The sequence below is a fragment of the Plecotus auritus genome, assembly GCF_963455305.1.
Source record: "Plecotus auritus genome assembly, chromosome: 5".
Classification (NCBI taxonomy): Eukaryota; Metazoa; Chordata; class Mammalia; order Chiroptera; family Vespertilionidae; genus Plecotus; species Plecotus auritus.
In genome coordinates this window covers 140,013,153-140,040,316 of record NC_137776.1, presented here as the reverse complement: position 1 = coordinate 140,040,316, position 27,164 = coordinate 140,013,153, and the positions used below count along the sequence as shown (strand labels likewise).

The following is a 27,164-nucleotide window of genomic DNA, read 5'->3' as shown; positions in this document are numbered from 1 at the left end:
ATCCAAAACACTAATCCAAAAAGATATATGCACCCCTATATTCACTGCAGCCCTATTTACAATAGCCAAGTATGGAAGCAACTTAGGGTTCATCAATAGATGAATGGATCAAGATGTGATACAGATACACACACACACACACACACGCACGCACATGCACACAATGGAATATTAATCAGCCACAAAAAATAAAATCTTGCTATTTGTGACAACATGGATGGACCTAGAGGGTATTATGCTAAGTGAAATAAATCAGACAGAGGAAGCCAAATACCATATGATTTCACTTATAGGCTGAATCTAAAAAGTAAAATAAACAGAAAAATACATATATATATATATATACACACACACATATATATATATATAGATATAGATATAGATATAGATATTAGTGTGTGTGTGTGTATATATATATATATATATATATATATATATATATATATATATATATACTAGAATATGTGCGCGTGTGTGTGTGTGTGTGTGTGTGTGTGTATATATATATATATAATATAAAAGTGTAACATGCTAATTAGACCGGGCGTCCTTCCGGACAACCTTCTGGATGAAGCCGCGGCTGCGAGGGAAGCCCGGGACCTGGATGCGGAGGGAAGCTTGTGCCAACAGCCGGGGGAAGGAAGGCCTACTCTTGCACGAATTTCGTGCATGAGAGAAAGAGAGAACAATTTGATGGTTTCCAGATGGGAAGGGTTAGAGAGATGGGTGAAAAAGGTGAAGGGATTAAAAAATACAAATTTTCAGTTAAAAAAAATTGTCATGGGGATGTAAAGTACAGCACAGGGAATATAGTCAATAATATTCTAATAACTACTAGTATGTATGGTGTCAGATGAGTACTAGATTTATTGGGGTGATCACTTTGTAAGTAATATAAATGTCCAATCACTAAATTGCACACCTGAAACTAATATATTGTTTGTCAACTGTAATTGAAAATTATAAAAGAGAAAAGTGCCTATGAAGACCTTATTTATGTGCTCCTTATTACAAAGAATCTCATACAGTGTCATGTATAATTTAGTTGCTAAATAGACATAATTTTAATATTTAAGATTAATTTTAAAATCATGGAGTTTTATTACATGATTCTTACAAGTAATAAGTCTAAGAACAAATTTTGTTATTTACTAGGAAGATTATAACTTAAAATTAGAAGTAATATTCTAGGCCAGTGGTTCTCTGACTTTTAATCACCTGGAGGGATTATTAAAGCAGATTCCTGGATCCCACCTCCAGTGTTTCTGAGTCAGTTGACTTGGGGTGGAGCCCAGGAACCTGCATCTCTAACAAGTTCCAAGTGATGCTGATACTGCAGGTCTGGGGACCACATGTTGGCCCATGCTTTCCCCAGTGCCTGGCAATGATTGGCTCTGTTGATTGGACACCGTGAGGAGAAGAGATCAGCAAGGATGGAGCACCCTGCCCTTCTTTATGAACCATCTTCAGCTATCTGCTCCCACCACCCTGAACTCACTGCCAGCCAAGCTCTCACAAAAGGCCTCTGCTACCCTTGTTCTTTGTAGCTGAAGAAAAAAATAAGACTGACGTGTCTGGGAAAAGGCCCTGGAAGACCATGAGAGCTCGAACATCCTGAGAACACATTTATAGGAATTACTAGAGGCCCGGTGCATGAAATTCATGCACGGGGGGAGGGGGAGAGGGTGTCCCTCAGGCCAGGCTGCACCCTCTCCAATCTGGAACTCCTTAGGGATGTCCGACTGCCCGTTTAGGTCCAATCCACTGGGATGGGGCCTAAATGGGCAGTCGGACATCCCTCTCACAATCCAGAACTGCTGGCTCCCAACTGTTTGCCTGCCTGCCTGCCTGCCTGCCTGATTGCCCCTAACCACTTATACCTGCCAGCCTGATTGCCCCTAACCACTTATACCTGCCAGCCTGATCACCCCCTAACCACTTCCCTGCCAGCCTGATCGACGCCAAACTGCTCCCCTGCCAGCCCAATTGCCCCTAACTGCCCTCCCCTGCCGGCCTGGTCCCCCCCAACTGCCCTCCCCTGCAGGCCTGGTTCCCCCCAACTACCCTCCCCTGCGGGCCTGGTTCCCCCCAATTGCCCTCCCCTGCAGGCCGGGTTCCCCTCAACTGCCCTCCCCTGCCGGCCTGGTCACCCCTAACTGCCCTCCCCTGCCGGCATGGTCACCCCTAACTGTCTGCTCCTGCAGGCCTGGTTCCCCCCAACTGCCCTCCCTTGCAGGCCTGGTCCCCTTCAACTGCCCTACCCGGCAGGCCTAGTTCCCCCCAACTGCCCTCCCCTGCTGGCCTGGTCTCCCCCAACTGCCCTCCCCTGCAGGCCTGGTCCCCTCCAACTGCCCTCCCCTGCAGGCCTGGGTTCCCTGCAACTGTCCTCCCCTGCAAGCCTGGTCCCTCCAAGTGCCCTCCATTGCAGGCCTGGTCCCCCCCAACTGCCCTCCCCTGCTGGCCTGGTCTCCCCCGACTGCCCTTCTCTGCTGGCCCAGTCACCCCTAACTGCCCTCCCCTGCTGGCCTGATCGCCCACAACTGCCCTCTCCTGCAGACCTGGTCCCCCCCAAATGCCCTCCCCTGCAGGCCTGGTCCCCTCCAACTGCCCTCCCCTGCAGGCCTGGTCCCTCCCAACTGCCCTCCCCTGCAGGCCTGGTCCCTCCCAACTGCCCTCCCCTGCAGGCCTGGTCTCCCCCAACTGTCCTCCCCTGCTGGCCTGATCTCACCCTACTGCCCTCCTCTGCTGGCCTGGTCACCCCCAACTGCCCTCCCCTGCAGGCCTGGTCGCCCCCCACTGCCTTCCCCTGCAGGCCTGGTCCCTCCCAACTATCCTCCCCTGCAGGCCTGGTCCCCCACAACTGCCCTCTCCTGCAGACCTGGTCCCCCCCAAATGCCCTCCCCTGCAGGCCTGGTCCCTCCCAACTGCCCTCCCCTGCAGGCCTGGTCCCTCCCAACTGCCCTCCCCTGCAGGCCTGGTCTCCCCCAACTGTCCTCCCCTGCAGGCCTGGTCCCTCCCAACTTCCCTCCCCTGCAGGCCTGGTTGCCCCCCACTGCCTTCCCCTGCAGGCCTGGTCCCTCCCAACTATCCTCCCCTGCAGGCCTGGTCCCCCACAACTGCCCTCCCCTGTAGGCCTGGTCCCCCCCAACTGCCCTCCTCTGCTGGCCTGATCGCCCACAACTGCCCTCCCCTGCAGGCCATCTTGTGGCGGCCATCTTGTGTCCACATGGGGGCAGGCATCTTTGACCACATGGGTGTGGCCATCTTGTGTGTTGGAGTTACGGTCAATTTGCATATTACTCTTTTATTAGATAGGGTGAGGCTAACAGATCATACCAAAATGTTAAGGTAAACTCATGACCTCCTGAAGTTATATAAAAGTATGTAGTTAATGCATTGTTTTTTGGAGTGATAAACAGACTGTTAAAAACAAAAACATGGAACAATTTCTAGCTCTAGAAAGAAGAGTAGTGCCACAAGCAAACAGGATTATATCTTAGGCCTTGGGGTTGTCCATTTTCTGTATGGAAACTAGTTCTCGTACCTGCTAAGGGACCCTAGAAAGCAAACTTCAAAAATTTTGATCAACGTTATTCCTCAACCAAGAGCATTGAAGGAAAATGAGTCTGTCTGGATTCATACCTGACTTTCAGTATTTATTCCCCAGGCCTGCAGGGGAGGGCATTTGGGGGGGCCCCTTAGTGATTAGGTGGGCAGTCACCTACTGGCTTTACTTCCAGCCAGTTGACTCCTGGACATACATATGAATGTAAGTAGCACTCCTCTGGAGATTTTTAAAAATATATACATTTTTACTGATTTCAGAGAGGAAGGGAGAGGGAGGGAGAGAGAAACATCAATGATGAGAAGAAATCATCGATAGGCTGCCCCCTGCACACCCCACAATGGGGATTGAGCCCACAACCTGGGCATGTGCCCTAACCTGGAATCGAACCGTGACCTCCTGGTTCATAGGTTGGTACCCAACCACTGAGCCACGTTGGCTGGGCATTTTTTTTTTAAAAGTAAGGTAATGAGCCAATACTGGTTTGGCTCAGTGGATAGCGTGTCAGCCTGCGGACTGAAGGGTCCCAGGTTCGATTCCGGTCAAGGGCACGTAACTTGGTTGCGGGCACATCCCCAGTAGGAGGTGTGCAAGAGGCAGCTGATCGATGTTTCTCTCTCATCGATGTTTCTAGCTCTCTATCCCTCTTCCTTCCTCTCTGTAAAAAATCAATAAAATATATTTAAAAAAAAAGTAAGGTAATGAGAACACTGAGAGGTGAAGTGTCAGCCAGTCATTCTCATACAAGTCCAGTAATAATTAATAACAAAAGTGGCTTATTTTGAAGAAACACATTTTAAAAAAATAAATGTGTCTGACAAGTCAATCCCCATAGACCCAAAGACAAAATAATTACCTCCAATCCCCAAAACAAATTTATTTGCTAGACCATGAGTAAGACATATTTAGGTAAAAGCAGAAACATTATAATAGGAAAATATGCTGTATCTAGAATCCAATATTTATATAAAAAATCCTGTCAGTAGTGGTGACATTTCCTATTTAATAATGATTACTTCTCTTCCTAGACTAAGCTAGTACTGGACTTAAATTTTTGGTTTATTTACTTTATTTTGGTAGAGCAGACACAATATAAAGCTTGCTATTGTAACCATTTTCATGTGCACAGTGCTGTGGCATTCAGTACATTAACATTGTTGTACAACCATCACCATCATCCAAACTCAGATTTATTTGCTGAATTGATTATCCCCTCCCCCAATACAATTAAGTTAAGGTAGCATGTATGGGTAATGTGGGTGTTTTTGCAAATACGGTATCAAAATATTGGGGTTCTCCTAAGTTTTCTTGAGGAAAATTAAGTGGAACGAGTTAAGTTAAAAAAGGAGCTAAATGAGTGAATGCAGATGCATGCCTAATTGTGGGTCCTCCCAGCCCCCCTTTTAAATTAGGGATAACAAGAACCTGGTGCCAGCTGCTGCTTCTTGGACGTCCTCTTATTCTAAACCTACGCAGACATTACTCTGTAATGACTGCACTCTTTCCCACTGAATCTCAGTCTTTCTCCATAAGGTCCTTCAGGCAATATCACAGCTAACGACAACTAGCCCATAGGAGGAAACCTGTTTCCCATCTCCATAGAGAAAATACACGCCACCTGATGCAACAGAAAGCAACCATCAGTTGGGCTGCGTTGAGTCTGCGCTGCATTACACGTGCACTGGCAAAGTCTTCAATGTGCGGTGTCCCAAGGAGGGTTCTTTAGCATGAGAATATCACACACAAAATAAATCTTACCTGGGCAGGAACACACTTTCCACCACGTAGAAGTCTTGCATAAGAACATCTCGGTCTGGTTTGGAAGTGAGGTTACCCACTGTGTATCCTATTCCCAGCTGGATAGCACCTTTGATGGCAGATGATGCAGTCTGCAAAGCAAACACGGGTCCCGGGATTAGCCTCAATAGTCGGGGCCTTGTTCAGTGTTACCAGCAGCGAATAAAGGAGTGAGGTTTTCTTTTTTGCTCCTAGGCAATGAGGAAGCTAGGCTTGGAGAGACGACAGGCTGCTTCTTTTGATGGAGAGCTTATTCCAAACACCAAGGACTTTTCTTGTCATGAAATTACTTTTGTGGTAATCCTTCCTACCAATATTTTAAAAGTCAAATTATAGTCCCAAATCTCCATCTTTCTTTTATTGAGAACTTTGAAACTTGCCAGAACACTTTCAGTAGGTAGCACCATAATTTCTACCAAAAGATAAATGGTACACTCATATTTTTTTTAAATTCAGGAGTTCTATACTGTACCTATGGGTCAGGAAGAATATTTCATCTTCATAAAAAATGAGAGAACAAAGAAGTAATTTGAGTTCTAGGAATACGCAAAACTTAATTTGGGAACTGCTTACTAATATTGCCATTGATATGGATCCACAATCAAAATTTCCTACACTGATCTGTGATAAAACACACAGCACTGGGTCACCAGTCTTTCCAAAGTACCACTTTTCCAGTATCATTCCATAATTAAATTGACATAATGTTAACGTGGGGAATTATTGTCACATATGTATATATACATGTGTGTATATGAATAATTTGTATATATAGTTGTAATCAACATAATCGGAGATATAGAAGAATAAATCAATTTGAATGCATTCTTCTTAATGGTGAAAATGTATCATATTTCTATGCCTTGCAGTGCCTAATGTAATACTATGTACACAGAAGGAGCTAAATTAATACTTAAATCAGTGGTTCTCAACCAAGAATATCTGGCATTGTCTGAAGACGTTTTCTGGTTGTCATAACTGGTGATGGTAGTTTTACTACTGGCATCCAGTGGGTAGAGGCCAGGAATGTTACTAAACATGCTACAATGCACAGAACAGCTTTTCATCACAAGGAATTATCCAGCCCAACCATCAACAGTGCTGAGGTTAAGAAACCTTGACTCTAGTGAATATAACAGAAATCATCTATTTTGTAAAACAATACTTTCTTTTTGAGTTAACATTTTTACTTAGCAACACCCCCCACACGTGCTTTATTTGTTTTTATTTCGTCACACTTTTAACAAAGAACCTATCTCTCTTCTTGAAAAAAAAATGTATCCTCTTGAATTCTATGATAGAACATGGTCTTGGGACAACTTTTACCTTTTCCGGTGGGCTCATTCCTTCACTGACATATTATATTTGCTATAATTGCAGCTTCCCTAAAGATTTGATTAATGACCCTCAGATTTCCTTAATTATATAGATAATCAATCCTTTCTTAATGGCTTCAAAAACTATCTCAATGCATATAACTCTCAGGCCCTGTAAGCCTATTTGGATACTGTTCTACCACCACACATCCAGCATATACAAACCAAAACTAGTATCTTACAACCTTCCCACCCCACCGCCAAGACTGGTTTCTTTTTCTAAGGCACTAGAAGCCTCAGTCACCCAAGGTTGAACCCCAGACAAACCACATCTAGCACAGGGCTTCGGTCCCCAATAAACACTTGCTGACGTCACCTGAAATGGCCATGATCAATCTGTCCTGCTTAGTCACCCCACTATCACTTTCCCATGAAGTCACCATTTAATTGCTTTGCTTCCTCCACTGCAAATATTCCATAGCCCTTAGTCTGAGGACAACAACCGACTACTACCCTCCTCCCTGCAGGAGATGGAAAACTGTCTTGGTGGTTTTCTCTTTTCACTTGTCTTTTTACTTAAGATCCTGAGGGCAGCAAGATGGCAAAAGACTGAGACTCAAACCATAGTGCAACTGGTGCTTAAAAAAAAAAAAAAAAGAAAACAAAAGAAAAAAGTTTGCTATTTTAATACTCCCTCGCTGAGCTCTGCCATGCCACCACTTGGCATTGGTGACCTTTTGTACCAACAGCTCTGACTTCTGAAGGCTGACATGATTTTCATTTTAAGCTCTCATAAAAATTCAAAAGGCATCTCTCCTCCTATCCATCACTCCAGCAATACAGCACAAGATGTGACATCAGTACTTTCCAGACGACCCAACTCCAAAACGTTCTGTTCCAGACCTATCAATAGCCTCACATGCTCTCCAAGCTTGCTTCCCCCCCACCCCCCACGCCCCACCTGACTCTCTATTTCTGCTTAATTCAGTCATTTAACACTTCTTGGGCTGAAACACCTGTCAAACAGATGGAGTAGCCAAGTCTTTGTTGATGGCCCCCTGCCCACCTCCCTGGCCCACCCCAGCAATAGAAAGTAGTCAAGGTTGTAGGAGTCTATATCTTGTGTTTTCAAACTTTAGAAAACATGAGACTCACTGGAACGCTTGTTAAAACAGATGGAAGGCAAAACCATGGAGACAGTAAAAAGATCAGTGGTTGCCAAGGGGGAGGGGAAGGATGATTAGGCAGAACAGAGAGGATTTTCAGGGCCAGGAAAATACTCTGTGTGATGCTATAATGGTGGATACATATCATTATACATTGGTCTGAACCCACAGAATGTACAACCCAGGAGCGAACCATACTGTAAAGTAGGGACTTTGGGTGATGATGATGTGTTCACGCAGGTTCATCAATTGTAACCAATGCACTCTTTTGGGTGGGGGGGTGTTGATAGTGGAGGAGTCTGCATGTGCAGGAGGTAGATGGGAAATCTCTGTACCTTCCTCTCCATTTTTCTGTTAACTTACACGACTCTAAAAAAGAGACTTACAAAAAAAAGTCAATGGGCATTGAAAAACAAACCAAAACCAAAACCAGACCGGTGGGTGCAGCCCCAGAATTTCTCAATGAGAAGGTGTGGGGTGAGGGTCAGAGATCTGTTCTTGCTTTAAGGGGCACTGAGAAAGAAGACCGCCTTTCTCCTGTGGCATAAGATCAGATTCTGAGTCCCGGAAGGAATAAGATTTTGGAAAGGACCCTGTTGACATCTGTCTAGTTAAAACAAAAAACAGACTTGTAATACAATTGCTTTTCCCTTCTGGCTTCTTAAAATTCAAGTGCTCTAATGGGAGAAGTAATAGAAACTGCAAAAAAAGTTAATCTTTTTTGATCAACCATTTGTGCTGGACACTTGATGGATATCCACAATTATTATCACAATCTATCACAATCATAGCACATACTTATACAATGTTTACTAAGGGGCAGGCACTGTTTTAAGTGCTTTTGGTTATATGAACTCTTTTATCCTCACAATGACCCTATGAAGTAGGTACTATTATCATCTCCATTTTACTGACTCAGAGAGGGTTAGTCACTTATACTAGGTCACACAGTGCAGAGGTGGAGGTGGGACTCAGACCTGAGGAGTTTGGCTCTGGAGTTCAAGTTATACACAGGAGCACTGTAGCCTGTCAGAACCTCTGAACTCACTTAACCCTTTCAAGGACCTTGCCAATTAGTAACTACCACACCATGTTACAGGTGGGAGATTTAAGGCCAGCAAGGTTAAGTGACTTGCCCCATTTGCATTGCTAGTGTGTAGTGGAGTCTGGATGCAAAGCCCCACGATGTTTACACATCGTTTTGTTGTCTTATGTTTGTTTTTCAAAATGAGCCTAGAATCAAAGTCGGAAGTTCTCCTTAAAGTCTGGCTGCTTGACCTCAGCAAAGGTAGCAGCTTGGTGAAGCCATTCCTTTTGATGAAGTAGGGATAAAAATATTTTATTTGATTCGAATCATATGCAACCACAGGGAAGTCCAAGGAAAACTTGCAAGCCACTTGGTAAAGCAGCATGAACACCACTGTTAATATCACTGCTAGTAACACGGGGAGATATAAACACAGGGAGGTATTTCGCTGCCACTGGAGGAACGGCACCTAGAGGTTTCCATGTCCCGTCTCTGTGTAGAAGTAAATGATTGAGCATTGATGCATGTGGGCGTAATTAAAAAGCATCTTGCCTACTTTAAGGCAATGTCTGGTTGTGTTCATTGTGCATGTGGTTTCTTGAGTCACAGGAGTAAAGGTCCCATCACCTGACATGTCCCTGCGGCGGACAGGTGGGCGAGGCTGCAGTATTTCCTACCACAGCCTCTCCTGAGCAAGACGTGCCTTATAACTAAAACCGAACCACCGCCCGGAGTGTGTCTGATTAGCAGATTAGTAAGTCATGATGATGACCAAGAACCTTCTGCGCACTGCAGGTGGCTGCTCCTTTAGAACCAGTAGTTCTTTCCCTGCAAACTCTGAGCCATTAGCCCTCTTCTCCTTTCTCAGGGACACCTACCAGCAGGCCAGCAAGTCCTTAGCGAGTCAACAGCTTCACACACACGCTCAGCCCTTCCAATTTTCTCTGCACGGCTTTGCGTAGACTCTCAGAGAACAGACCGGGCTATCTTCCCAAAGGGGTCCTTTGACTCCTTTATAATATATAGGGCTAGATTTCAGAACATAGCAAAACAGTTTATTTTTGATTCAGGATTTTTCAAGGGCTAAATGGAAGCAACAAGCGTGGATATTAGAAAAACCTCTAAAACATTTGATACTTCAAGAGAAAAACCATGTAATATTACAAAAGCAAATCATAAACATTTACTTCCATAGATCCTCTTTCCTAACCCAAACTTGTTCAGGGATGATGGTAATTCTAAGAGGAAAATGAATGTCAGCTTACATGTCTGTAATGTAATTTATTTTTCAAAGCACTATATTTTTTAATGATTGCATTTGATCATCACAGTTGTTACAGAAGTAGGGTTTATAATGTCCATTTTATGATAAAAAAAACAACAACTGTGGCTTTGGGAGATTAACTTGATCTAAATTTCCTTCTCTGGTGTGTGAAAGAGCCGGGAATGGTCCTCTGACCTGGGAGGCCTCTGACCAGGTCAGTGCTCTCCCACTGCACACTGTTTCAGCTGTCGGAATTTTCTCGGCTGGAGATGAATCTGATTGAAGCTGAGAAGTACCTGAACTAGGAAATGATGATGATTGTAACAAGAAGACTAAACGTCTACATACACCCGCTATTAGGGAAGCAATGATCCTGACAAAAGTCAGAGTTTAATGACCTTACGTTGGTTACAGGAAACTGCTTTCTACAGCACAATGTCTATGAAATTAGATCACTTAATATGCCATCTGATAACACTGGCTGTAAAAGGAAGTATTACAATATTTCACATCAATAGCATTTTTCACCCCTAAGGTGTTTCACCCCTAATTATGAGATTATAATAAGCCAATAGGTATGCTGCCAGAGTGGCATATTTCAAAAGTAAAGATATAATTGTGTCACTACCTTGCTTGAAACCCTCTGGTCCCTGGTATTCCCTGCAGCATTAAGAACAAACCCCTTAGCTCAGCACGGAGGCCCATCTTATCATATTACTTCCTCCCTACCTCACACTGACTCCTGCATACAATATAAAAAAAGATGTTTGTTTCTTTTTATAAACACTTGTTGACATCACCTGAAATGGCCACGATCAATCCATCCTGCTTAGTCACCTCTATCCTTTGAACTTCCAAGTCCATGAACCCCTAATAACTGCACATGAAAATTTCTGCTTGTGTGTACTTTCTCCAAAAGGGGATCTAATGTTTTATCTTTTTCTCAGAAAGTTCATTTTCCCCAAACCACAGGTCTAGAGAATCTAATTCTAAATTAGAGAAGTCCATTGACAAGGCACCTTAGACGAGGCCATAAAAAGGGGTTCGGTGACACCTCTTAAAAGCAAGAGAAGGCAATCCTTGTCCAGCCAGGGAACACCCACCCCTGTCCCACATTTCCATGGCTCAAGTCCAGCTCCAGGTTCTCCCTCCTGTCTCTGAACTTATACTCAAGAAAGAAGGCATAGACTTCTTATTTGTCCCAAGGATGGAACTTCGGGAAAAAGAAAGAGGAATCGACGGCATGAAACTGGTTGTAGGATTATGGAAACGAGATAGTTTGCCGGTAGGCAAGCCTAATCCTTCTAAAAAAGATGTAAGACCACATCTCGCCTTCAGGTTCCTTGAACCCTTTCTCTGGTCCCTCCTTGTATTAGTTTCTTAAGGCTGCAGTAACAGATTACTTAGTGTCTTCCAACAACATGCACTTATTATCTTACAGTTTGGGAGGTAGGAGGTCCTAAAATCGAGGTGCTGGCAGGGCGGATTCTTTTGGAGGTTCTGGAGAAGGACCCATTCCTTCGCCTTTTCAAGCTTCTAGAGGCCGGCCGCATTTCTGGGCTTGCGGCCCCTTCTTCCACCTTCAAGGCCAGCAGCATCTTCAAATCTGTCTCGCTCTCTCTTAACCTCTTTCGATCTCTCCTTCTCTTTTTCTCTCTCTCAGCTCTGCTTTCATGGACACACCTCTGACCTTCCTGCCTCCCTCTTATACAGACCCTTGTGATTACATTGGGCCCACCTGGATCATCCTGGATAATCTCTCCATCTTGAGATCCTTAACTGAATACACCTGCAAATTCCCTTTAACCATGTGAGGTAATATAGTCACAGGTTCTAGGGATTAGGACACAGACATCTTTGGGCTCCATTATTCTGTGCACCACACTCCTCTATTTCAAGATTGACTCCGGCATTTTTTTCCAGTGTTGCCCCAAACAAAGAGAAGAGCTCCCCTCAGAACTCCATTCACTCAGATGCTGTTCATTCTGAGAATTTTCTGTGAGGTAGGCATTGTGCCAGGTGTTAGGGAAAGCATGAGCCAAAACAAACAAACAAAAAACATTGTCCTTGCTCTCATGGGAGTGTCTAAGTCTTGTGGGGGAAAGAGATATTAAACAAACAAAGATATACATACATAATGACATTTGTTGTCAGTGATGTAAGCAACAGGGGGATGTAACTGAGATCACAAGGGTGGAGATCCACTTTAGAATGGCAGAGTTAGGAGAGGTCTACCCGAGGAGTGATATGTAGGCTGAGACTTGAAAGGTGAGTATGAGCCAACAGATGGGTCATATCAACAAAGGCTGGCTGTGTACCCATCACATGCCAGGCATTCTTCCACAAACTTGGGATACAGAACTGACCTGGCCAGAGTCCTTGCCCTCAAGGAATTGAGAATCACATTAGAAGGTTAGGGGAATTGATTGTGAGGCAGAGAGAAGCAGCAGTTCAGGGACCGGAAAGCAAACCACTGTGGGTCAGCTATGGTGGGGGAACATCAGAATAGGAGGCTGGAAAGGCAGGAAGATCTAGATCTGGGCTTCAGGCCATGTTCAGGGTTTGATGTATTTCAATAAGGGAGCAGCATTCTAATTTGGCCATTGCGTGGAGAACAGATTGGAGAGAATCCATGAGGCAAAGCGGTTAGGAGACAGTGGTTCATATTGAGATGTGGATGGCTGAGAGTAGGGGAATGAACAGGAAGATGGACAGAAGAGTTGAATGTGAGATATACAGGGTGTCCCAAAAATGTATACACACTTTGAATAACTATTAATTCCAATGGGTTAAATCTGAAAAGAAAGAAACAACAATTGAGCTATCAGCTGTTTAAGTGTGTGTACATTTTGGGGAGGACACCTGTATTTTGCAAGGAGATACACAGGACTTGCTATGAGCTAGAAATGAGGGCTAGAAAAGCACTAAAACGTTTCCTGGTGTTTTCCTTGAGCAAGTGAGAGGATTGAGGTTGCTTTACCAAGTTGAGGAGACTGAAGGAGGAACACATTTTTGAGGGGAAGATTAAGAGTTCCACTTGAGATGCCAACAAGACATCCAAATGGAGATGTCAAGATACAAGTCTGGAGCTTATTAGAATGGAGGTTTGGGCTGAAATTTTGAACTCGAGTGTTTTCAGCATATAAATGGTATTGAAAATCAAAGTGCTGGGTAAGTAACCTAAGGAGAGAGGGGAACATTCTCAAAGGGCCCTGAGCAAGGTCAACGTTTTGGGATTAGACAGAGAAAAGAGAACCTTTGGAGGAGATGTAGGAGTGACTGCAAGGGTGGGAAAACATGGCTTCAGAAAAACCAGAAGAAAATTTGTGATAACTGTCTCAACAAGTGGCTGTTTCATTTGATAATATGAATGTTACCTACAACTTGATGGAATATCTAAACCTAGGCGTTAAATTCACTATTCTTTTCTCATTCGCATCATTGATTCATATATTAAGTCCAAGTCTATTTCTAAAATATTTGACAAACGTTTTTAATAAGCTCCAGTCAAATTATGGCTTCATTTGAACCATATTTTTAAAATGTTCTATATATTTAAAAATAGTAAGTTTAAAAAGTAGGATATAAAATAAAACGTGAAGAACACAGATTCACAAGTGTGTTTATACACATCCACAGAGGAAAACAAGACAGGAAGGAAATATATTTAACTGCAATAATTATCTCTGGGTAGTGTGATATTGGGTGATTTTTGCTTTCAAGCTTGTGCTTCTCAGAGTTTCTAAATTTTGTGTTATAGGTAAGAAAATAAATATCCTCCAATGAAGGTACTATTACTATGTTTATAAAGACATTTTGAGGGATAACAAAGGCATGTTTGGGATTTGTTCATCTTTTTATCCCCTGTAACTGTTATACTCCTATGAAGTGTAATCATGATCAACTATGTCTCCCATTGTCCCTCTAAATTTATTTTGGGCTTAGATCATCCGCTTTTCTAGGATGACATTTAGGGCAGGTCTATGACCTTTCTGGTGACTCCAAGAATAAAAGGTCTTCTGCTCATTTCTAGTCTCAGATCATTCAAAATGGTCTCATGCAGGGATTTGGTTTGTCTAGTCCATTTAAAGCAAAAACTTTAAATATACTAGGTGGGGGGGCGGGGCGGGAAGCCATCTCCCCTTCCCTGCCACTGCCACAGCTGGCCTGACACAAGCTGGCCACCAGCAGTGGGAAGGGCTGGGGGCTTCTTTCTCTTTTCTGCCTGCCTGCTGAAGGTAGCAGGAAAGGTCTTACTTGAAGAGTACAGTTAAGATGTCTCAGGCACTCCACGTGTATCCACCTCTTTCTCTGTGGGATGATGTCACAGAGCTGCAGCTGTCCCTACAAGCAGCAGCTGTGTCCTCACCCTTCGGGGAGAACACATCCCTAGCTGGTAGTTCCTCAGAGATGAGCACATATCAGCTAATCTCCATCTCTGTGCCCTCAACTGGTTACAGGTCATTATCCTGAAATTCTGGGAATCAACAAGCAGTACCCAACCCCATACTCCCCCTGACCTTGCTCTGATGGTGATCAGAGCAGCTGACAGACAATTCTCTCGTTCTTCCAATTTCCCAGAAAATACTACTGTCTATTGCACCCGCCCCCCACCCCCCTCAGGCTCCAGTGAACATATATCACACTAGGGAGTGGTCTCACCGAAGCCCTCTTTCCTAGGCTGGACATGATGGACAGACCCTCTCTCCACACTCCACCCTATGGGCGTTACTCCTGACATATCAACTCTCCAACATTCCTTTTCAGTCTCCATATCTCACAACCCAGCTCCTTCATAGACTTGGGTGATCACTCAGCTGGACTTAGATCACTTCCTTCCCCAAATTCAGGCTGGCATCTGACCTTGCAAAGTGATTAAAATTCTTCCAGCCTTTCAGTTTATACTGTCCTAGACTGATTCACAGGTCCTGCTCAGAACACGGGGTTTCGGTTAGCTGCTCACTGTGTTCCATTCCACCTGCCACATGACTCATCATTTCAGGCTTTTTAAAAAATATTATCTCCCAGCTTAAAAACCTTCACTGTTTTTTGGGCTTTCTGTAGAAATGAATCTAAATTCCTTGCTCTTCAAGATTTTCTACATCCCATTCCTGCTAGTGCTAACTGCAATAAATAAATCACCAAATGCTAACTTCTGTAAAAAGCACACCCTGAACACATTTATTTCTTAAGCAGGAACAGCCCACTGTGGGGGTCCCTGATTGGAGTGCTTTTCTCTGGTGGGTGGCGTCCTGCATGCTTGTGGTGGTATCCCCTAGGGCAGGGGTGGGCAAACTTTTTGACTCGAGGGCCACAATGGGTTCTTAAACTGGACCGGAGGGCCGGAACAAAAGCATGGATGGCTTGTTTGTGTGAACTAATATAAATTCAAAGTAAAGGAGTGGAGGGGAGAGCAAGAGAACCGGATAGAACAGCCGGATCCGGCCCCCAAGGCTGCCCTAGGGTCTCAAAGTCCTCCAAGTGCAGCTGCTGACAGGAGAAGCAGTAATGGTGAAGGACGCCACTTCCCACTTCTTACCACCCATACAAGGAGTCACAATGCAGGACTCCTTTTCCTCCAGATCTGCTCCGCAACCCGCTCCACGCTGCTCTGGGTCCTGGGACACTCCCTGCAGCTACAGTAAAGGGCTGCCCAACTCTGGCCTCCAGGTGGGCTTGGCCAATGGGAACCTCCACAGCAGGATTAAAGGGAGGTTTGAGAGTGACATCAGGTGTTTACTCCTTTCCTTCTCTTCCGGTGGGTTTGACTCAGACCGGTGTGTCCTTCTGAATGTTACAGCTCCTTTCTTGTGAGCCTCTCCAAATAGCTTCTATTTGGGTTCTAGAAACTGTACCATTCTCTTACCTCTCAGGCCAACGTTTTGACCCAAGATACTGAACTATCACTTGTAGTTTCCTTATAATTCTCCCACATCTTTGCAAACAGCACCTAATCCTCCTGTTTTGCAACTTCTCCCTTAATCCATACTTAAACAGCCTTATAAGATGTTGGTCTGATCAATTGATCATGAGAACAAGCATATGCCTAGTTTATAGAAGGTTCTGCAAGTTATTATAATAAAGTGGTTTATGTTCATACGAAAAACGAAAACAAAAAACAGTGACTTTTAAAAACTCTTTTCAAATCCCCCAGTTTTAGTGTGTCATCCATTTACTGTCCAGACCCTCTAAGATCCACCCACAGCTCATTAGCAAGGATGAGCCACACGGCCTCACCAAGATGCTAGGAAGGCTGGCTTCATAGCTTTGCTATGGAAGAGGGGCCACAAATTCTGGTGGAAAGTCTATTGTGTTGGCCATACCACAGATCCTATCACTTCTACACAAACTCAGAACTTCAGCCAAACCATCCCGCTTACACTTGCCTTGTGATTCCTGGCCTGCACATGCTGGTCTCCATGCTTTCAATGTTGTCCTTCTCCATTCTATTTGGTCTCCTACTTACTGTCCTGGGTCCAGTTTTACCACTATTCTCTCCAGGCATTGTTCACATGGCAGCTAGACAAGATTACCCCCTTCTCCCAGTAAGAGTGATTTTATAAATGACTTTGGGGTATTCTGTTACTTTTATGTCTGGCAACTACTTTTCTAATATAATTTCTTCAGCTATTTACATTTTCAAAAATTAAGAATACTTCAGTACCATTATAATGATGTCCTCCCCTGTGCCTGCAGGGATCACCTATGGTGAAATTGCCTCAAAACAAGGTCATTCTGACCCACTAGGTACTAAACAACCTTGAAAGAAGCCCAAGAAAGATCCACTTTATATTTAATTTTCCTTATTACTAAGCAGCCTTTTAAACAAGATCCCACTGTATGCACTTGTTTGAAAGAAGATTTGATACTCTAAATGTGATAGAAAAGGCAGAACAAAGAAAAGGTGATTTGTGGTTTCTTTTAAATGATCTCCACCTACTTATATGATTGGGGGTGAAGCACACCCTCTCACTGAAATGGAAAAACATATTAAGCAAACACTTCTCATTAACAGGAAAATACTGTACTCAAGTATTCAGCAGTGGAAAATTATGCACATTTAATTGCCCTTAAAAAAGATATGCCATTAACTGCAAATGAAGTTTTTGATTTAAGATAGAACAGGATTACAAGTGCTATTATATTAGCCTTCTAGAAATATTACCTTGTAGCCTGAGATATTCCTCCTAAATGTGGCATAGCATAATATCCTTAACACTAATTCCTACACACTAGGGAAAAGGTTTCATTTGTTTATATATTCAAATAAAAATAGTATTTATTTGATACAAATACAAATTTAAATTCGACAGATAAAAATAAGGATTGAGTTTTCATCCTTCTAGAATCATAAAACAAATTTCACAGTCATAGAGCAGTGGTCGGCAAACTCATTAGTCAACGGAGCCAAATATCAACAGTACAATGATTGAAATTTCTTTTGAGAGCCAAAATTTTTAAACTTAAACTTCTTCTAATGCCACTTCTTTAAAATAGACTGGCCTAGGCTGTGGTATTTTGTGGAAGAGCCACACTCAAGGGGCCAAAGAGCCGCATGTGGCTCGCGAGCCGCAGTTTGCCGACCACTGTCTTAGAGTATTGCATTTGCTTCCAAGGGAGTTTTCAGTTTCAAATAATATGTCAATGCTAAGCACTGTTTTGGAGGAATAACAAAATGCTTATGGCAGATGTTGCTAGTTGTCTTCAATATCTATTCGCCCTTCTTATTTAGCAGTTGTTCTCAATGAGGGTTGGTTTTGTCTGGCAATATCTAGAGACAATTTTGATTGTCCCAACTAGGGAATGCTGCTGACATCTATTGAATACAGGCCAGGGATGTTTACATCCCACAGTGTACCCTCTACCCCCACACCCCACTCCCCAACTCCTGCCAACAAAGAATTATCCAGCCCCAAGTATCAGTAAGGCCAATATTGAGAAATCCCGTTGTACAGTAATAGAAATTTTAATTGGGTATTTTGCAGGGTTCTCTTGCAGCTAGGTGTAGTTGCATGAGTAATTTCTGACCACTCAGATGTGACAGGAAATGATGTGTCCAACTCCAAGGTCAGACCCCTAACTTCCTGTTCTCTGCAGATGTGAGGGGTGAAAATGAAGCAGCCATCCTTGATCATGTTTGGAAACTGTGCATTGTGACGACAGAAAAACAAGAGAGAAACCTGGGTCCCTGATGACTCTGCAGAGGAAGTGAATTACCTCTGCACTGTTACATGAAGGAAAAACAAACTTCAACTTTGCTTAAGCCACAATCATCTTGGTTATTGCTTCAACATATAAGTGAACCTATATTTCAAGTGCATATAACCTATGAACTTACAACCAAATGCTCTTTAACTGAAAAGTGATGCAGATTCAAAACTACCTCAAAATGAAACAGAAATGTCTACACAGCTAGCCTTGTTTAACTTAAAAAATTAAATTGAGCATGTGGTTATTGAGAAAATGGTTAAGTAACTCTTAACTATAGAAAGTAAAACACAAACGTACCCTTCTCAATCTTGCTCTTTAGGGTTAACTAGTGTCACTTGTTTGGTGTGTGTTCTTCTAGACTTTTTTTTCTCTAGCCATTGAAAATGTATATACATGTCTGTACATTAAAAACTGGACTCTACTACAAGTGCTAGACTGCAGTTTACTTTTTTTCCACACAATATCCTTCCATGTCCATGTATACAGATAGCCATTATTTTTAATGGTTATACAGATGTTCATAGTTGTATATGTTCATGGTTGTATATGTTTTAATGATTCTCTTATTAAAAGGAATTAAGGTTCTTATTCTTTCACTGTTTTTAATAGCAAATAATGCTGTAATGAGTGTCCTTGCTCATATATCCTTACACACTTATTTCTGGTGTATTTCTGCGGCACAGGTTCCTAGAAAAAGAATTGCTGAGTTTAAGATATGCACTTTATGCTTTGATAAGAACTGCCAAAATGCCTTCTAAAAGAGATTTCATCGATTTATAGACTCATCGACAGAGTAGAAGAAGGCATTTGTCATCAAACACTCACCAACACTATTAACATTAATATTGTTAACTTTTCCTAAACTTGCTCTTTTAGTTTTTATTTTCCTGATCACTAGAGAAGACTCTCCTCTTTGTGTGTTCATTGTATTATTTGCCTTAAACTTAATAATTTTCTTTTTTTATGGCCACACCTTAATAACCATGCTTGATTATTTTATACCAATTAAAGTTAAACTGCATTTACAAAATAATCCCTGTGGAAAATTTAAAACAATTGGACTCTATGTTGATCCAGTGAAATTTTTATTTGTTAAAATTGTAAGCTCTCAGGGGGCAGAAACTGTATCTATCTTTATCATCTACCCAATGAAGTTCTTCTTTACTCCGCTTTACTGTAACAAAAATATGCACTTCTCTAGATAGTTTTTAAATTTAAAATAGTACTTTAGAATACTTTACACCCATATTACAGTAGAAATTGTTTTTCAAGCTGGCTGACGTGGCTCAATGGTTGAGCGTTGACCTATGAATCAGGAGATCATGGTTCAATTCCTGGTCAGGGCATATGCCCAGGATGCAGGCTCCATTCCCAGTAGGGGGCATACAGAAGGCAGCTTATCAACGATTCTCTCTCATCATTGATGTTTCTCTCTCTCTCCCTCTCCCTTCTTTTCTGAAATCAATAAAAAATATATTTTTAAAATTGTTTTTCAATAACAAATAAGAAATGAACTCCTTAGTTGGTTCATTGGGACAGGGGACTCTTGGAGAAACACAATTCTGGTGGTGTGATGGGGGTTGAGAAACACACCTTGGCAGAGAGAGATACAGAGAAGCTGTACAAGGGCCTGCCTACCCATCCCTTAGAGTCTTACACTATAGGGTTGGAAAGGACTCTACAGACCCTAGAGAAGCAATCGGGTATCTTTAGTGGGGACTTTTCAGATTAGGGTAGGGTTTTCTGGCCATACCTCTGCTTCATCCCCTTTTTAGGAGAAATGAATGTTGCACATTGAGACCTTGTCACCATTCTATTAGCTGGCTGGCATTTTCTGAGTCCTTATTGTGATCCAGGGATTGAACTAAGTACTTTAGAGGTGCTTTCTCCTTTATATGCATTTATCTTCACAATAACTATACAAGGAAGGAAAACTATTACCCTGATTTACCTAAGATGAAATGGATTCAGAAAGACAAAGAAGCTTTTTCAAGGCCACACAGTGAGGAAGTGACAAAGCTGGCCCTTAAACCCAGATCTGTTAACCCTAAGTGCACGCTCATAACCATTACATTCAACATCATAACAGGACATAGAAACACAGAGATATCAGCTTTGCCCACTGCGCATTTCAATGCAGCACAGGTCCAGGTAAATTCCATGGCTACTGCGACTACTTGTTTCTTGGTATGTGGGCCTATTTCTAGGTAACACCGAGCCAGCTTCTATTATTTTTTCTTCTGCATTCTCCATTGACCAGAACGTACGTGGTTAACTCTACTTGCCCAGAGGTGTGGAGGTGGGTTAGGGCCAAAGCCAAGCCTCACTCCTACAGAGTTCCCAGGAGACATTTTCACAGAACTCTGCCAGCTCAGGTACATGGAGTCATGGGCACAGGTTTGAAATGCAAACTAGATGGGGCCCAAGTGATCAGATTTCACTGTAAGGTTGGTATTCAGGAACATTCAGAAAAGGAATTAGGATCTAGGCTCGTCTGTCAGCTTTACATAGGACAGGTATAGGACAACCAACGAACTCCTCTCCCCCAAAAGTAACCCTTCACAATCTCCACTCTCTCTTCATACGTTTTGGCTTTATATTATCTCCACCTATCTTGAGAGGGTACTAACCCATAGCCCTGCCCTATATGTCTTGCCACCCCCTCCCCAAGCTCTTGGTGAATATGAATACACACACACACACACACACACACACACACAGTTTTTGTTTCTGGTTTAGGAATGGCAGGGGATAATGACAACTCCTTCAGGGAGGCTCAGACCTGCAAGACAACGTAATATACTTCTGGAAATACCAGTGTCATACAAGATCTTGTTGTTATTTATATCTTTTATCACTTCCCCCAAGAGACCCCCAAACTTTCCTTTTCATTTCACCAACTCACCTCTTCAGGTTTTAAAAGAAAACTGTGTTTAGGGAAGGAGGGAAACAGAGTGCTCAGGCTCTGATATGTTGACAGGGCCATCACTATTCCATAGTTAATTCAGTCTCCGACTCCATAAAACAGAAGGGCTTATTGTTGTTCATTTACCCAAATAAAGAGAACAAAAACACAAGTGAAGCTAACTACTGGGCAGCAGTCACTGGTTATGTTTTCCAATTGTGCCTTGGCTTGTATTACACGTAACTTACTTTTGTAACTAAGTTTCGTGATCTGTAAAAATTAGATAAAATGAGGAAAATTATAAATAGTATAGAAGTAGGCCCAAAAGAACTAAAAATTTTTTGCTTCTTCTTTCAAATCAATCCCAGCTTAATATTTTCCCTTAATTTACTAGTATAACGTATTATATTTATATATATTTATTTCTATAACATAGTCATGATATATTTTATATATATAATATCATATATATTAGTAATACCCTTGAGTAAGAGATATATCTCACTCATATCTATAATAATAAAGCATAATATGCTAATTAGACCAGGCGTCCTTCTGGACAACCTTCTGGATGAAGCCGGGGCTATGAGGGAAGCTTGGGTCCTGGGTGGTGCCAGAGGGAAGCCGGTGGCAGCAGCCGGGGGAAGGAAGGCCTACTCTTGCACAAATTTTGTGCATTGGGCCTCGAGTATATCATAATATATACAACATATACCATATGTATATGTCATAGGAATAAACAACATTTATAGAATAGAAAGACAAGAGAAGGAAGAAAGAGGAAGGGTTCTGATTGCCAAATGAGATAGAATCATTCATAAAACAAAACTAAAAATTTTATAAACTGAAAATACAGTGATTTTCATAGATTGACAATGAAAAGCATTATTTGCTAGTGATGTGCTGTTTTCCAAACTTCAATCACTTTTCCATATGCAAGCCCTAAACATTCCTTATAGAATAAAAGCAACAGATGTGAGGTTTAAGAAATGATGGATATTGATAAAGGATGAAAAAATGGCTTCTCTTTAAATTCCTATGATTAAGCTTTCTTTTCTGAAAGAATGGGGAGTGAAACATCCCTCTTTTCACAATTAAATTATTTTAAATGATTGTAATGATAATAGTATTATTTCTACCTTCCTGGTAGTTATGGCTATATTTCTGGAAAGCCACAGGAAAACAATGCCAAGAGTTTTAAACAAAAAGATCTGAAATGTTAATGCCAGTAATTTTCTGAAGGCCTTTTAAATTTGGAATTTAGGTGTTTCCTGAATACAAAAAGATTGGTTTTAAGCATTTAAAGTCTTGAATGTAATAATTTCATTTTTTATATACATTTACGCACTTATATGTTTATATACAGTAACATGGCCTTAAATTCTGCTGTAATTGTTCTAAGTGCTTATTATGTGCCTGGTCAAACTATTTGCATTATTGATTTCTTATCGTAACATTATTACCTCCATTTTATAGATGATGAAACTGATTCAGAAAGATTGCATATTTGAACGATAAATCTGAGTCCTTTTCACAAAAAGACTATCAAATGGAACTTTCCTAAAAATGTACAGACTGATATATCAGACAGTTCACACATTTTCAAAAATCCCTATAATCAGGATAAAGCATCAAAGTTGGGGGATAATATTAAATATTATGTACACTTGTTTGGATTAAGCATTCTTTGCCCATGTAACTTCTATGTTTCAAGACCTAGAACTACATTGTGACCACGATGTGATTTTCTCCCTGAACACTTCCAGAACATTGGAATGCAGTTTCTAAAATACTGTCTGGAAATCCTGTACATTTGAACAAAACCCAGCCATTGTAGGTGCTGAGGGCTCTCCCATCTGCTGGCAGTTCCCTCACCCCATGTCTGATGGACTTTCCTCCCTTATCCTCTGGATCTCTCCCTCATGGCCTTTCAAATCCCTGTGGTTTTCCTGGTCTGAGAGGCTAGGATCACCCCTTCACCAGGAAAGCACTTAGGTCTTTGGAACAGAAGCACTAGCAAAACGAGCTGGATATCCAGGCTGCAAACATGTAAGGATGAAACTGAGTCCCTGGCCAGAGGGTTTCCCATCACCATGGCACCTGCATCCCTGAGAAGTGCTTTGATTGGGCTTTGCCTGCCTAAGATGCTTCTGCGTGCACCGTCTTACCATCCCAGAGCTGGATGCTGGGGTGGAGGACAGGTGACTAGTCCAGGACACAGTGAAAAGACACTTGAAAGGAGGCTCCTACCTCTGCCACCAACCTGTTTTGGACCAAAGGTAGAAAAAGGGAAGAAAAAGCATTCACAGACAGTGACTATCGCCCTCATTTCACAAGTGCCCCTCGTGTTAATATGCAAATATGAACAGACATTTGGGATCAGAAACAGCCTACAAATCTGAGTTGGGGGCCCCTTCTGCTACCAGACGGCTGAGAGACTCTGAGGAAGTTATGAGCTATTCCTGGGTCACAGTTTCCTCCTCTGTAAAATGAGGACATTTGGTTGCCAAATTTCTTCCACATTGGAAGTTCTACTTTCTAATTTTATTTATTTTTCAGTATGTGCATTTGTCTAAGGTTTAACATTTAATTCCAACATTTTCTCTCTCTCCTCTTTTTTTTTTTATAGTTCCTCCATTAGAAAATTCAACAGAAAGTCACTGCATTTTGCCTACTTTGGATCACAACTCTTAAAGTAAGTAAGACTGATGCTGAAAAAGGAGAACAGCGTAGTCATTTCTCCTAAGAGAAGCAGGCGGAAGCAACCTTGCTTCACTCATGTGCAATTTCCAGAAATGCCAGTTAGAACTTATCGCTGTTTCTTCCTTTTCTCTTGAACTCAGGGAGAACATTATTAAATGGCTTTTGATGTTGCCTGAGGCCGTAAAAATTGGTGTCAGAGGTACTGACAGATAAACTTCTAGTACAGGATTCTTCCTACTGGAGGCCAACACCAGACTCGGACACCTTTCTGGAGCACCAGGTGATAGGACCGTTCTCAGCAGTTATCCTAGCACCTCTTGACTTGATCCCAACACACCTGTTTTCCAGTGGCCCAGCCTAACATGGACCACTGATGGCCCTGGCTAATGGATGACCTGCTACTGTCACACAAGTGAAAGTGCCCGACCCATAGTCCATTGCTCAAGAGAGGGGTGCTCTCTTCCCCTTTCCCTGGGAACAGTTAGAGGAAACCGGTAGGTTTCTGTAGCCCAGACCTCACCACACACTCTCTCTCCAACTACACTGTCTGTCTTCTAATCACAGTGCCTTACTCAGTGCTCAACTCAGTGTTGGCTAAATGACCAAGTTGATCCTATCAGGTGGATGAAGACCATCTCAACACTAAGAACCTATGAAGCTACGGATACATCATTTCAGATGTGGGGGATTCTCCCGTTAGGCCCTGTAGCAGCCAACTTTCAGAATGCACACAAGCAAGCAGTTCTCTGTCTAGAAATTTCTGTGTTGTGTTCTCTTACATGCTCCTTGAGTCTGCAGTACAAAGGCCTGGCTGGATCCTGATCTTGTCTTGACCTCTGGTAGACACTACCTGCCTTCTGACCCACACCCTGGTTCCTCTCTGCCAGGCCCACTTGGGTATGGCCTGTCCCTCTGCATAATCCTTTCAACCTTCTTCCAGCACCAGGATCTGATACATGGCCATAGGCAGCTACAGAGGGCCCAGTAGAAACAGATGTCTTGTGAAATAGACATACCTGGTATACTATGTGGCCTGGGGGAAATTTTTACAGTCGGGCTGGGTAAGAGAATAGCTTTTTCCAAGAGGAACAGTGTCTCACTGTGAAATGAACAGTCCCACTCTCTTCAATCAACCGCCACCACCCGGGGCCGCCAGACAACAGCGCAGGTGGTCCTGACAACAAGCACCACAGCTGCTCATCTTACGGGCTTGGGTGGTGGAGAGGTGTTATTTTCATGCCATCAATCCTATAAGATGATCATGATTGGAAATACCTGTGCCTCTATCCCATGATTTAATTTGTTAGGAATTTAACCAGTGGGGAAATTCCAAACAATATGGAAATTTTCTTTGGGGAAAAAAGCCCAAGCAATATGGAAATTTTCTTTCAAAGATTCAAAAAAGAACAAGGAAGTACAAATCATTCTCATTATGCTCAGTCCCCGAGTTGAATACGGAAGGGCTCTAGCAGCCTCCTAACCATTCCTCCCTCTCTGGGTCCTCTTTCCTTCCAGCTACAGCTGCTATAGTGGTCTCTGCCAAAGCTGGGCCATGCTGAGGTTCATCACCTGCCTCAGGGTTCCCCGATTGGGGCTGTTTTTGTAAAGTATGGATAATAGTAAGGCATTCCTTAGTTCTTTATATTCTTAATCATCTTCTCTAATTCTGTGCTTGGTTATCCAAACTATATTATGATCCAAAGCAAAAACAAACACAATACATCTAAATCGTCAACCACAAAATCCACAGATGTGACGAGGGAAGGGAAGCTGATGTTCAATTCTAGTCACTGAGAACAGAGGCAGAGAGAGACTGCACAGAGGCCATCCTGGGCTGTGGGGCAAACTTATTCCCTTATCCAGCTAGGCTACAGAAACACCCCCAAGCCATATACTGTCCCAGTTATGATTACTCTACATGCCAAGATGTTTCTAAATTAATAAACTCTCTTCTAAAGCCAAGTATCAGATAAATCATAAATTCCCTTAGGCTAGGGTTTCTATGGAATTTTGAACTGGATAATTCTTTGCTGAAGGGACTGTCCGAGTATTGTAGGATGTTCGGCAGCATCGCTGGCCTCTACTCACTAGAGAAGTGGTCGCCAACGGGTGGTCCACAGACCACTGGTGATCCGTGATGTCTGAAAGGTTGTGACCACTGCACTAGAGGACATTAGCACCACTTCCTCCAAATGTGACAACCAAAAACACCTCTATACACTGCCAAATGCTCCCTGAGGGAGGAGGGCAAAATCAGCCCTGGTGAGGACCACAACTTCATGGAAGTGCAAATCTCTCCAAACCTACACCAACATCATCATCCTTCTCTCACAGGTGAATGCTCTGCATTGATGCTTGTTTTCTTGTCTGCACACATGCTGTCCATGTCAACGGAATGCCATATATTTTAGGCTTGTCAAGAACAATGTCTTGCCCTAACCCAGTGGTTCTCAACCTTTCTAATGCCGCGACCCTTTAATACAGTTCCTCATGTTGTGGTGACCCCCAACCATAAAATTATTTTCGTTGCTACTTCATAACTGTAATTATTTTCGTTGCTACTTCATAACTGTAATTTTGCTACTGTTAATGAATCGTAATGTAAATATCTGTGTTTTCCGATGGTCTTAGGCTCTACAGCAGAGGTTCTCAACCTGTGGGTTGCGACCCACAGGTTGAGAACCGCTAGCAGGGTCGCCTAAGACCATCGGAAAACACAGATATTTACATTACAATTCATTAACAGTAGCAAAATTACAGTTATGAAGTAGCAACGAAAATAATTTTATGGTTGGGGGTCACCACAACATGAGGAACTGTATTAAAGGGTCACGGCATTAGAAAGGTTGAGAACCACTGCAACCGGTTTGGCTCAGTGGATAGAGCGTCGCCCTGCAGACTGAAGGGTCCCTGGTTCGATTCCAGTCAAGGGCATGTACCTTGGTTGCAGACACATTCCCAGTAGGGAGTGTGCAGGAGGCAGCTGATCAATGTTTCTCTCTTATCGATGTTTCTAACTCTCTGTCCCTCTCCCTTCCTCTCTGTAAAAAATCAATAAGATATATTTTAAAAAAAGAACAATGTCTTAACATTTCACAGTTGTTTTAACTCACATTTTGTTTCAAACCAAGTGCAAAACACTATTACTCAAGTGATTTGAAAACAAAAAACCAAGAATGGAGATGGGGACAGAAAAGTGCACTCTGTTCT

The 27,164-nt window shown here is 42.6% G+C and overlaps 1 protein-coding gene across 3 annotated transcripts in view; it reads right to left on the bottom strand.

The window, feature by feature from the left end:
• PIP5K1B (phosphatidylinositol-4-phosphate 5-kinase type 1 beta) overlaps positions 1-27,164 on the bottom strand; it is a 307,693-nt gene that overhangs the window by 156,017 nt on the left and 124,512 nt on the right. For all 3 annotated transcript variants that reach the window (XM_080668561.1, XM_080668563.1, XM_080668562.1), the window contains exon 4: positions 5,324-5,454. In XM_080668561.1, the coding sequence (XP_080524687.1) occupies positions 5,324-5,454 (131 nt within the window). The remainder of the gene's footprint in view (positions 1-5,323; positions 5,455-27,164) is intronic.